The sequence below is a fragment of the Carettochelys insculpta genome, chromosome 1, assembly GCF_033958435.1.
Source record: "Carettochelys insculpta isolate YL-2023 chromosome 1, ASM3395843v1, whole genome shotgun sequence".
NCBI classification, from domain to species: domain Eukaryota; kingdom Metazoa; phylum Chordata; order Testudines; family Carettochelyidae; genus Carettochelys; species Carettochelys insculpta.
The window spans coordinates 176,356,360-176,368,931 of NC_134137.1; the positions used below are offsets into that span (position 1 = coordinate 176,356,360).

Here is a 12,572-nt window from a genome sequence, read left to right on the forward strand (position 1 = left end):
TTCCAGTCAAGACTAGATTGAGAATTGACTCTCCCCTTGTGGGTTCCTGTACTAGCTGCTCCAAGAAGCAGTCATTTAAGGCATCAAGAAATTTAATCTCTGACTCCCGTCCTGAGGTGACATGCACCCAATCAATATGGGGATAATTGAAATCTCCTATTATTACTGTGTTTTTTATTTTGGTAGCCTCTCTAATCTCCCTTAACATTTCAGCATCACTATCACTGTCCTGGTTAGGTGGTCGGTAATATATTCCTAATGCCATATTCATATTAGAGGAGTTTTGCTTACCTTGATACTTTTTTTTCCTGATTTGTCAACCTTGATAATTTTCTTCAGATTTGCTCACCTTGATTATTTTTTTCTGATTTGTCAACCTTGATTACTATTTTTGGTTCTCTATGCCTTAAATATTGAGTCTGTTCTGGTCTGGCTATGGGCTGGAGAAGCGGGTCTGTCCCATGAAAGCTCGCCTAATAAATTACTTTATTAGTCTTTGAAGTGCCACTTTACTGCTTTTTTGTTTCAATGCCTTTAATATATGTACAGTATGGTGATTCTTGTTGTGCAACAGTCAGACAACTTTACTTTTCTGCTACATCTGCAGATATTGTCTCTTCTCTGAACTTTTACAAGCCATGTGATTTCATGTTTCCTCCAACAGTACACTAAATGAAAACTATGACAATCATAATCATGTAATCAACTTTATTATATTGCCAGTGTTTAACAGAGAGGAGCCTACCGGGATTCACAAGTATATTGAAAAAAATAAAGCGTATATACATGGCAAATGGTTAATGCTTCAATAACACACTGAAAAACAAGAGCACATGTAAACATGACTGAGGGGAAAAAGAAAAAATGTCTTCACAGTGTAATTGGGCACACAGGGTAGTCTATGTGCTGATAGGCATGAAAATTTAATTACCACATAAACTATTGAAATGAGAGATGCAGCCTCCCATGCCCATAGAACAAAGTTCATGGGCCAGGTGGGCATGATGCAGTTCCACAGAGGAGCTGAATTCACTTAGCCCAGTATTGGATTTATCTCTCAATCTCCAAAGCCCTTTGAAGTCTATGGAAAGGCTTGTTTTGCATTCTGTGAGTTTTGGCTCACACCTTTAGTGTGGTTTGCCAATTGTATTAAATTTATGGCACAGACACATTGCGTTGACCAACCATAGTACTGCAGCCCAGACCAGTATAGGAGTGGAAGTGGAAATGGAGTACCTAGTGGTTCTATTTCTGTATCTCAGGGTCAGGACAATAACTGGTCAATGAATATTTAGAGTCATTCCGTTTAGTAATTAGACTGTCCATTTGGTTGTATTGTATTTATTGCCAAAGTGTTGCCCCATCCTCCAACATCTTGCTCACAAGTAGCCACATAAAAATTAAGGCTTTGTCAGAAAAGACAAGATTATTTGCCAATGAGCTCTTCCCTTGCTCCAGCTCTCTATCCTTTAAGCCTATCTGAGGAAATAATTTCCCCAAGGAAGCTCTTAGGTAGAAGCTAGGTCTGAAATGAAACACAGAGAGAAAGAGAGATAAGATGTGCTTTTAATGACCAATTCATATGTTTTATTTATAGACCTCATTGTTATAAAATACTGCAAGTTTACAGCCAGAGGCTTGAGAAGGCCTGTGTGACTGAAACAACTGTAGCTGATACAGAAATGCAGACAGGAACCAACAAAACATGGAGCTTCACCAGAACTATACTTTAAAACTCTTTGGAATGGATCCCAAAATCACATTATGTAGTTTCACCTCTTACGACCTCTGATGGGTTCACAGTAATGATCTGCCAGAGAATGTCTGCAAGCCACTTTCCCTGGCAGTCTTCTAGGGGAAGAACTGTGCAGCAGGCTTTGGCCCTGCAGTGCTTGCAGCCGGAGGGAGAGTGTGACTCTTCTCCTGTGTGCCTCTGTGCCGGTTAGTGAGCTCAGGGAGCGGAGCTGGCCAGGAACATGTGGAAGAAGAATGGCAAGGGAAAGATACGTGGAGAGGCTGGGCTGGTGAGTAGTGATGGCAACACTGGAGCACAAAGAGAAGTTAAAGAGAGACCAAAAATGGTGTTGATAAAAATATTGCAAAAGCAAGTATTTAATAATGAGATGTCCCTACTTAGAGGAGTGGGATAGAAACACCCAGAGCTGCTGATAGACCAGATTCCAGTGGTGTGCAGTACCAACAGCAGCACTGCCATGTACCTACCAGGGCCTCACAGCAGGAAGGCCCACCATGGTCTGGGCGCTCCAATGCCAGCCTCAGGGTCCCAACTGCCAGCCCCCTGCATGGGTTACCGATGCCAGCCCTTCTGCTGCCGCCTGGGGTCCCAACCTCTGATCCCAGGACTACACCTCTGGCCTTGGCCCAGGGCTCTGCAACCATCCTTAGCTGTGGATACAACCAGGGGCAGTGAGGGGTGCAGACAGGGAAAGGGGGGTGCACAGAAAAGTTGGCACCTCCCTTGACAAGCAGAAACCTGGCTAACTAAAATCATACTGGACCATAGATGTTGCCAGACCAGAGAGACCTGGGCTAGAGACTTTCAACCAGTACAATAAAAGAACAGAGAAATCAGTACAGGTTGAACCTCTCTCATTTGGCACCCTTGGGACCCAATCAGTGCTGAATGAGAGAATCTGCCAGCCCACAGGAGGTCAATATTGTCCAGCAGCATTACCAACACTTCCACTGCTTACTTGGCCCTTAGAAGACATTTAGGGATAAATTACAGGTAAATAACAGCACAGAACACTCAGACCCAGGACTGGTGGCTGGAAACAAACTTGATGGAACCACAGGAAATTTGGCCACACCCCTGATAAGTGGTTGTCCAGCCAACTAACATCACACTAGATTACAGGTGTTGCCAGACGAGAGAGCGTCAGATGAGACAGGTTCAACCTACACTTCGGTAGACAGCCATTTTGAGGATCTGAGCCTATTTCAGAACTATACTCAGTCAGCAGATTCAGTTATTTTTTTTGGCAGGGCTGTTGTTTGTAAACATTTTAGTGTGACAGACAAGTTTTGTGCTTAACCTTTTGCCCATAGCAAGGTTAACAATTTAGCAGGGATTACTTACTTTATTTCAGTTCCTGGGTTTCATGTTTAGTCTGAGTCATATCTTAATTTGGAGCACCCAGTGTTTACATTTTCACAGACAATTGTAAATATTTGATGAAGGGCGAAGCAAAATTTTCCTAACTTGAAAATTGTTTTTTGATCACTGCTAAGTGAAATCTTGTTTTTCTCAACGATTCGCGGGTATATCATCTCAGTTGTGACCCTCCCTGAAAACAAACAAGTAGATCCTTAACATGAGCAGTATATGAGAAAAGACTTCAGAGTGGAACAGCGGGAAGTCAATGTTTTGTCAAGGGAAAGCTCTGCACAAATACTGAAAACATGCAAGCTTCTTTAAAGCTCCAGGTCTAATTCAGACAAAAGCTTTGGTGGAATACAGAATTAGACCCTTAGTATCTTGTTAATGAAAATATTCACTTGAGGTTGGTGTTTCTGATCAGACTTGTAGCAGATACTTATATCTTTAGATAGCACTTAGCTCCTAGCTAGTCAAATGATTCCAGACATCATATCACACCTCATTCAGGCTGATAATCAAAGTCTTTAAAACTGAATTAATTTAATATGGCTTCTGCAATCTGTAGAGACATGCACTAAGCATCAAAAAGTTTATTATTAAAATTATATACAATATATACAAAAGACAGTTGCTGTACTATTTGCAGATTACATTGTTTGGTTTCTGTTCATTACTTGGTGATTCAGAACAGGACCATTCTGAGCGGCGTTCACTAAGTGAATATATAAAGCACTGGAAATGTTTCAAAAAGTTTTTTTCAAGCCAGTTAGGTACAGGATGTTTAGCAGAAATCTGCTCCATTAAGAAGTCCCTGACCTGGTAATCCAATATTTTCACCAAATACCCTGGTGACTCGCCGGCCTAGTAGAAGCATAAAGTTCTATTATTCATGTAATAGCACACATAAGTGACAGGTAAATGGTTACATTCCAGCTGGGCAGAATTTTAATGCCCAATACACAAGTGCTACAGTCTACACAATACCTTCTTTTGTTCTGCTTTACATTTTGTTTCCGATACAGTCGAAGCCCAGTCGCACCTATTTTGAACTGAGAGCAGTCTCTCATGGGAAGTGTTCTGACTCAAGCTGGGTGAAATACTACAAAACGTAACAGGGGAGATTTGTTTGAATACAATGATGAATTCACTTCAGTAATCACAGCCCATTTTATTTGTCTATGCAAGCATGAGAGAGATTTTTGTTTTATTTAGAAAGCAAAAGCTTCCAAAGTAGAACTGAAACTATTCACAAATACAAAATTACTTGAGTTAAATTTGATTAATACGTTTGGCTGAAAAAAAACTTAAAACAACTGAAAAAATGTTCTTTTTATCATAATCCCTTTTGAAATTTTGTTTCAAAACATTTGCAAAATGAAATGACAGCATAAATTATTTTGTTCAATACAAACTTTGTGTTTTTGTTTAGTTTTGTTGTACTGAGACTTCACTTTCAGGGTTTTTTTTTCAGATTGTTTTTGTTCAAATACTGAACCAAAAAAATTAATTATGTGCTTAACTCACTCACAAGTACTTATGAAAATGCATTTGCACAGTGATATACACTCAGGATGGGATCCACAGGCTTTGGAAAACTGAGCATCATAGTTCCTAGCTTTTAGGAGCCTAGAAAAATCACAGGAATGACAAAGCTGAGTTAGATGCCAAAACTCTCTATACACTGAGGCCATGGCTTTGCTAGCCCACTCCTTTCAGAAGGGGCATGGTAATGAGCCACTTCAGCAGATGCTAATGAGGCACTTCCATGAATATGCAGTGCCTCATTAGCATAATGGCAGCCACATGCATTTCAAAAGTGCTGCTTTCAAAACGTACACAGCTCATGTGGACAGGGGCCTTTCAAAAGGTCCCCCTGATTTTGAAAGCCTCTTCTTCCTATTTGGTTTTGGGAAGAAGGGGCTTTCAAAGTCTAGGAGTCCTTTCGAAAGGCCCCTGTCCACACAGGCAGCATGCGTTTTGAAAACAGCACTTTTGAAACATGCGCAGCTGCCATTATGCTCGTGAGGTGCTGCCTATTCATGGCAGCGCCTCATTAGCATCTGACGAAGTGGCTCATTACCATGCCCCTTCTGAAAGGAGTGGGCTAGTGTAGCCAGGGCCTGACTGGAGAGAGATGGAATCCACAAAAGCCCCCAGTGTTAGGCGGGGAGCCACCTAAGCTAGGAAATGGAAGATGCTAAGCTGAAGAGTGGGTGCTAAACCCAGCCCCTCTCTCAGAGAGAGGCATCTAGATCTGCTGAGCAACCCTTTGTTGTCAGAATGGCTAGGAGACAAACCTACATTACAACCCTCTACTCTGCAGTAAGAGCACTCACCCAGAAGGCAGGAGACCTGGGTTCAATTCCTCCCCCTCCCCCAGAGGGGGTAAACCATTTGAACAGAGCTCTGCCACCTCTCAGCAGAGTGCTCTAAGCCTTGAGAAAGGGGATATTCTCACATGGGGCTATGTCAGTCTCTTCCACCAAAGCTGTTCCACTGTAGATAAATAACACAAGAGTGATCAGAGCAGGGGGACTGACCTCCATTTCTCCCATGTCCCAGGAGTGTGCCCTACCCACCAGGGAACAGTCATTGTCTTTCTTTCTCTAGCCAGCATAGACAAATCACTAAATCATTATTGAGCTAGAGAGACCAATGGGACTCAATCTAGTAGACATGCTCAGAGTTTGCCTGTCAAATTGGGCCTGCCCATGGGATAGGCAGCCAAATGCCTGCCCTCTCCCAGTTTGTGATTCACTTTGGGACTTAGGTGAGAGACAGGCATCTGGACACCTAAGCTACATCTACACTAGAGAGTTTTGTCAACATAACCAGGGTTTTGTCAACAAAACTTGCAGCGCATCCACACTAAACATCCATTCTGTTGACATACTGTCGACAGACCTCAGTACTTTTGCCGACAGCCTTCTGCCTCTCCCCCGTGAGGCAGAACATCTCTCTCGACAGACTCTGTCAATAAAAAAGCAGCGTGGATGCTCCTGGGGGCCCTCTGTTGACAGACAGGGCTTCTGAGTCATCAGGCAGCCCTGTCTGATGTGCTTCCGGTAGGCCGTTCTGTCGAGAGAGCAGCTGGACAGTCCAGCTGCTCTCCATTGACAGAGCAGATTAACAGAGTGATCTGCTTTTGTGTGTGGCCATGACCTGTCGACAGAAGGGTTATCAGAAGATATCTTCCAAGAGTAACTTCTGTCGACGGATCACTCCAGTGTAGATGTATCCCTAGAGTGAGGCAGAGATGCATGGGCTCAGAGGCAGTAATGTAGGCAACTAGGAAGCTTCAACCCTGAAAACGTCAGTGCCAAGAAAGTTTAGCACCTTTGGGGCTTGGTGGGAGTTTTGTGGATCACAGGGGACTGAAAAAGTGGGAATTCAGCACCTAACCCTGAGACTTAGGTGCCCAAGGCTGAGTTTTAGGTACATAAGTACCTTTCGAATACCACCTGAAGTGGTCAAGGCCACTTTAAATACTTTGGTTTCTTTTTTCCTGTTTCTGAGAAGTAGCAGAACATAGACAGCCCATGCAGCTGTAGTCATCTAACATGGTGAAAACCAGTTATGGGAAGTTGAAAGCATTGACAAAGCAAACAGTTCATAAACAATCCATGGGCTGAAGTGTCCTCATATTTGTTCATGTGGTACATTTTCAAATCATTAACACATTTTCAAAATCCAAGGCTGCTCAACGATCATTTCTGAGTAGGAGAAAAAATTGATTTGGTACAAGTAGATTCATGGAGTTAAAGGATACACTGGACTACCATAATCATCTTGTGCGATCCACTGCACAACACAAAGCATTGATGGCTGCATTTAGCCTAGTAACTTGTTGTTCAACTAGAGCATATCCTAAGAGTTTGTACAGCTCTCTTGATCATAAAATCATAGATTTTTTTGGCATAAAATCATAGACAGGTAGGGCTAGAAGGGAACTTGAGAATGCAGATTGATTTACTTTAATGTCAGGACACAGTGCTTCCCAGACTAGGGCTTGTCAATACTTGTGGGAGTATTTCTGGGACCCCCCCCGACACCTCTTTTTTCTGAAATAAAAAAATGGAGTGTTCACACTGCCATGCACAAAAAGTTGAGCTAAGCGGTCTTTTCAGAAATATCATCTCCAGCTCTGTGAAAAACTTTCGTCACCCCGCCCCCCACCACTACCATATCCCTTTTCAGAGTTGAAAATGAATGTGTGTGAACAAAGCACAGCTATTATGGCTTCTGCGAACAGGCCTTTTGCAATGCTGTGGATGTGAGTGGTGGCTGTAACTGAGAATTCTCCATTTCACAAAGCTGTGGCTGTGTGAATGCGATTTGTTTTACTTTACTTATTTCGACCTTGGGACATCAAAAATGGTATCCTCGAAAAAAACATGCAGTGTAGACATAGCGTTAGATCCAGTCTGCGCATGTGACGCACCCACAGTTCACAGACAGGCCAACAGGGCCTTTTCTATGCACCAAGTTTCCCAGAGCAGGGCCTCCGAGCTCACCAGTGCCACCGGCCAAACTATACCTGGGGCAGAGAGGAAAATCATTTTTAAATTATACAGGACAGCTGTTCTTCAGGCAACAAAGATGTTTCCAATCCACTGCTCCACAGCTTTCGCCCCATTCCTTGATCATTAAAGTGAATCAAGCTGTAGTCTTTACTGTCGCTGAATGTAAATGAATATGCCAAGCATTTAGCTGAGCATGTCCTAACTAACACACCCTCTCTCTGTGCCACGCAGAAATCCGCAACTCCTCTTTATTAATAGATTGGTTAAATAGACCAAAACTGAACTGGAGCAAAGGAATATTTGCCCATTAAAGTTGCGGGAAAGAGTAAATATTGGCTGCAGATGTCATCAAGATTTAATTCAACAAAAATTAAATATGGCCCAAGGCAAAACAAGCAATCTTTAGAAATGTAATGGTAGGCTGCAAGTAGAAACCCTTTGCACTTTATGAAAACAAAAGTCCTGGCAAAGCCAGTTTTAGCTTAGTTAATTACTGTTTTGATTCAGTGTGAACTGCCTTCAGTTCCCTCCCTAGATATTACATATAAGCTAGCCATTAACAGGGTAAAAAAAAAGCAAAAAACAAAAAAAAAACCCAATGAAAACAAATCAGTGTTCAAGACACTGTAATAGTCCCTAGTGGGGCAGAGAACACTCTTTACAAAGCCCAGCAGGGCTATTAATATACAAGTCATTTTCTTTCCTTCAAAATAAAAGAATGTGTTTGCCAGCTACAGTACGTCTGACTGAACCACATTTCTCTCACATTAGCTTATTTTTCCACAACATGAAAACCACTTAAAGAAAATAAAACACTGGTGTGAAAATAAAGGAGCATGTTTCCTTCTGGAAGCACTGTGCACTGACTTTGAGATCCCATTTTTATAATTAACCATGGCAAATATCTATGTGAATAAATCTTCTCACAGTATCAAACTCCACTTACCAAATGGACGTAGCATGTCTGATCTGACAGCTGGTACAAGGCAGATTCCTAAAATAAATCCAACTCTGTTAAATCATTATGATAAACAAAGAAATCCCACCTAAGTAAAACAAATACTTGATTAATGACTTGACAAAAGGACAGATTTATTCTATACCAAGGCACTTGCTTAAGAGGTCTCTGCTACATTTTCTTAAGAGCCTGTCAGCACAAACTGAATGCTTTTGTTTCAGTTTGTAAATAGGCATTGATGATGATGTCAAAGTTTGCTCAGACTATCAAACATTGCTTTGCTGTAACAACATTGTTCTCAGTCCTCTCTCTCTTTCGTCTTCCTGCCTGTACTTCTCTTCTAGTTTCTGTTTTTCAGAGTCCATGCTATAAAAAGTAGAATCTACACTTCTCCTGATTTGCTCAAACTGGCTAAAATCAGCAACATATTTTCCATTCTGAGAGAGAGAAACTACAGGCACAAACTCATAGCCCCAGTGGATCTCCTCTGGTATGTAAGAAGTTCTGCTTTGGCAGACGGCGCTAGTGGATTCTACTGTAGCATTCAAGAGGACAACCAGTTCAAAATCCTTTTCCTTTAGGTTTTGGGGCGTGAGATCTCTTAGAGGACTACTCTCATCCAAGATATGGTAAAAGGTTAAAGGTAAAATCAGAAATGGACTCTCTGAAGAGGAGTCAACGTGGAATTTGACGCTAGCTTGGTTAAGTAGGATCCTTTCCCCTTCTTTGGTCTCATAGGTTTGAAGAAGTTTCCCAGACAGCTGGCACTGAATCAGAAGGCTCTTCCTCATATTTGCCACTCTGATCACAAGGCAAAGCTCTCCGTTGTGTTTGGTAATTACTGCACAGTGACTGAATTTAATAGTTTCAGCCCGTTTTTTGGGTCTTGCAATTTTGGCCAAGAAGGTACCAGTGATAAAGATCTCAATCAAGGTTGTGATGACTAGCTGAGCAACCATGAGGAATATGGCATGAGGGCACTCCTCTGTGATGAAACGGAAGCCATAACCAATAGTTGTCTGCGACTCCAAAGAAAAGAGAAATGCCCCAGTTAGTGAGTTTACTTCCTTGACACAAGGCATATGTTTTGGGGGGAACTGATCCCTTTCTAAATCTCCATGAAGAAATGCAATGGCATAATAGATAACTCCAAAGAGAAACCAGGTCATCACAAAAGTAGCAGCAAACAATGTAAGTTTGTATCTCCACTTCATGTCTATAACCGTGGTCCACAAATCTTGAAGGTACAGCAGATATATACCATCTACTTTGTCAATCCTCACATTGCTGTGACCACTTTTGGACATCACCCGGGGTCTGTGGGTCTTCAGATCAGCGCTGATGATACTGTTAACAAGTGGGGCACTCGACGTATTGATTTGGGTGGTGCCCATTTTCAGTTCCTCAGTTCTAAGAAGAGAAAAAAAGAATTCAGTTATTGAACAAAGTCAAACATGACTCTTAGAGATCATTTGAAAAATATTGAAGGACAAATGGTACACAATCTTGACCATATTACGTAAGTACTGTATAGGAAAAGAACACCGCTAGAACAAAAAGCTACCGTCGTATAGTGTCTGATATTATAGCCAGTTGACTTTTAAAAATACTATGGCTTTAAGAAGGAGTAAAAGGATATCTTATGTGAGTTTGGAAAGGAGTTTTGACCACCCTAAAATTCTACATTTGTATGATGTTCTCCTAAAACTGACAAAGTGAAATTCTTCTCATTTATTATGTCAAGAAAGCAAGAGAGACTTGTTTTGACTACTGAATATATTCCCACTCAAGCACTGCCACTCAGGAGAGGGATTTCATTAAAGTTAAATCCATTTTAATGCTTGATTTAGAATGCCGGACCACCCTTGTCTTGCCAAACAATATTGTCAAAATAAGCAAACCAAATTTTGATCATGCTTGATTAACTTCCAAAAGTGATTTAATCAACCGTGTCCAGCTCTCCCCTAAACACAAACTAAGCTACACCCTGTCAACACATAAAGAAGATTTCTGGAAAGAAATATTTGCACCTGAAAACCCTTCAAGGCCCTTATCCAATTTCAAACAGTTAGTGGAAAACGGGAGGCAATTCACAAATTCAGCATTCTAGTATTAGGCCCTGACCTGTTCACACACAGGAATCAATGGAGCACAAGACTCAAGAAGTTTGTTTACTGTGAACCCAGTACAGGCCAGATGGCGATGAAGTGGGAGTTCCTTCAGGACAGAGCAAAACTGACAAAGTGCAGGAGAAGATTGTGTGGCCAGTTGGATGAGGCAGATAAAGAGATCCTGCTTCCAGGACAAGACAGTAGTTACGCAGTGCAAGGACAGGGCATACTGCAGTAGTTTCCAATAACACAACTTCCTGCTCTAAAAAAAGCCCCCCAGGCATCCTTTGTGCTTTGGCAGTTTGCACAGCAAACACTGATTTGTTCCATTGTTTTGCTTAAAAAGAAGCTTTAATAAGTGTTTCTTTTTTATGAACCACAGGGAAAAAAAATCTTCCTTGTAACTACTTAAAAGAAAACTTGCAGGAAACTCAAGACGTATTTGTGGTGGGTGGGTGTGCCAGACCAGGGCAGCAACATAATTGTTCACTGTTGTAACTTTCCTGTTATGTCAATAGAAATAGTTTTGTTTACTAAATACACTTATAAACCAAATTACTATGTTTCAGGGAAAGTGTAATTGAAATTTTACTTGTATTTCCACATTGTAATTCATTCAAATCTTGTTTTAATCATCAATGCTCATTTTCTTTATTTTATGCTCAGTTTTAAAATATAAAAAAATAGGAATGTGCTAATGATCCCAGGAGGAGACCTTTTATGTGACAATCAAACCACCATGCACACTGTGCAGCATGTCCAGACAAACAAACAAGAACAAAAAAAAAAGAGCCAAGTGATCTTAAAAAGAACTACAGAAGGAAGCAGAAAAAGCAAAACAAAACACAGCCACATATCAGCAACTGCCGTTTAGACAAGCCCAGAATTCAAATGGTGCTTTCAGAGAAAAGGAAGCTTATGTAATTATATGCAACTTGCAATGCAAAACACCCGATAGTCAAGAGGCTTCACTGCAAATGTCAAAGCATTATCATGATTATCAGTTATTGAAATAAGTGCCTAAGATCTGTCCTGTTATCAGTCCTGTCTCCTTTAGAGCTCACTTCCCTATAGGCTCTGTCTCTGTTCATGAAAAGTGATGGGTAATAATTAATTCCCTGCCCAAATAATTTCAATCTTCTAAAGCAGCTGTGTCCAATATGTTTGCTACTAGCCACATGTGGTGCACAGAACCCTGTGTTGTGGCAAATATGGGGGGTGGCCAACCCACAGCTCTCCAGCCACTTGCGGCTCCTCCTGAGAGCCACATGCAGGGAGTGCTGTCCACCCACTCCATGCACATGCCCCACCGCTTGGTGGGAGAAGTGCGTGGTGCCTCCAATGGCGGCTCCGGTGAGTCACAGGCATTGAATTAAAATGGCGGGGGTGGGAGGGCTGGAGGTGCCTGGCTCTGGGAGGAAGACATTCAGCTAGAGTGGGGAGTGAGGGGCTGGGGTGCCTGGCTCTGGAGGGGGGGTTGGAGAGGGCATTTATGTAGAGCAGAGGGGGGTGGCTGTCGCTATAAAGTTTTGTTTAACATAATGTGGCAAATATGGAAGGATGACAAGCACAACTGTGGCCATCTTTGAATTCCTATTGGACACCAGTGTTCTAAAAGCCAAATTATACCTTGTCTTGGGGGCCTGGCAGCAGAGTAAGGGCCAGCCGCACTCCCTTATGCAGCTTACCAGCATTGCTTCTTTGTGTGCGGGGGACATAGCAAACTCCCCAAAGCTGTTACTTTCCCCCAGCTGTGCGGGTACACGAGGCATGGGTGGAGAGAGCCAAGGATCTGCCCACTCCCCTCAGCACATCTGTTAATGGAGCTGAGCTGTGAGGAGGATGGTGAATGCTGGGCT

At 42.1% G+C, this 12,572-nt stretch overlaps 1 protein-coding gene across 2 annotated transcripts in view; it reads right to left on the reverse strand.

Moving 5' to 3' along the window:
• Positions 1 to 8,271: 8,271 nt before the first annotated feature.
• The window catches only part of KCNJ15 (potassium inwardly rectifying channel subfamily J member 15), a 35,243-nt gene continuing 30,942 nt past the window's right edge, over positions 8,272 to 12,572 (reverse strand). For both annotated transcript variants that reach the window (XM_074983424.1, XM_074983425.1), the window contains exon 2: positions 8,272 to 10,012. In XM_074983424.1, the coding sequence (XP_074839525.1) occupies positions 8,869 to 9,996 (1,128 nt within the window). In that variant the 5' untranslated portion in view covers positions 9,997 to 10,012 and the 3' untranslated portion in view covers positions 8,272 to 8,868. The remainder of the gene's footprint in view (positions 10,013 to 12,572) is intronic.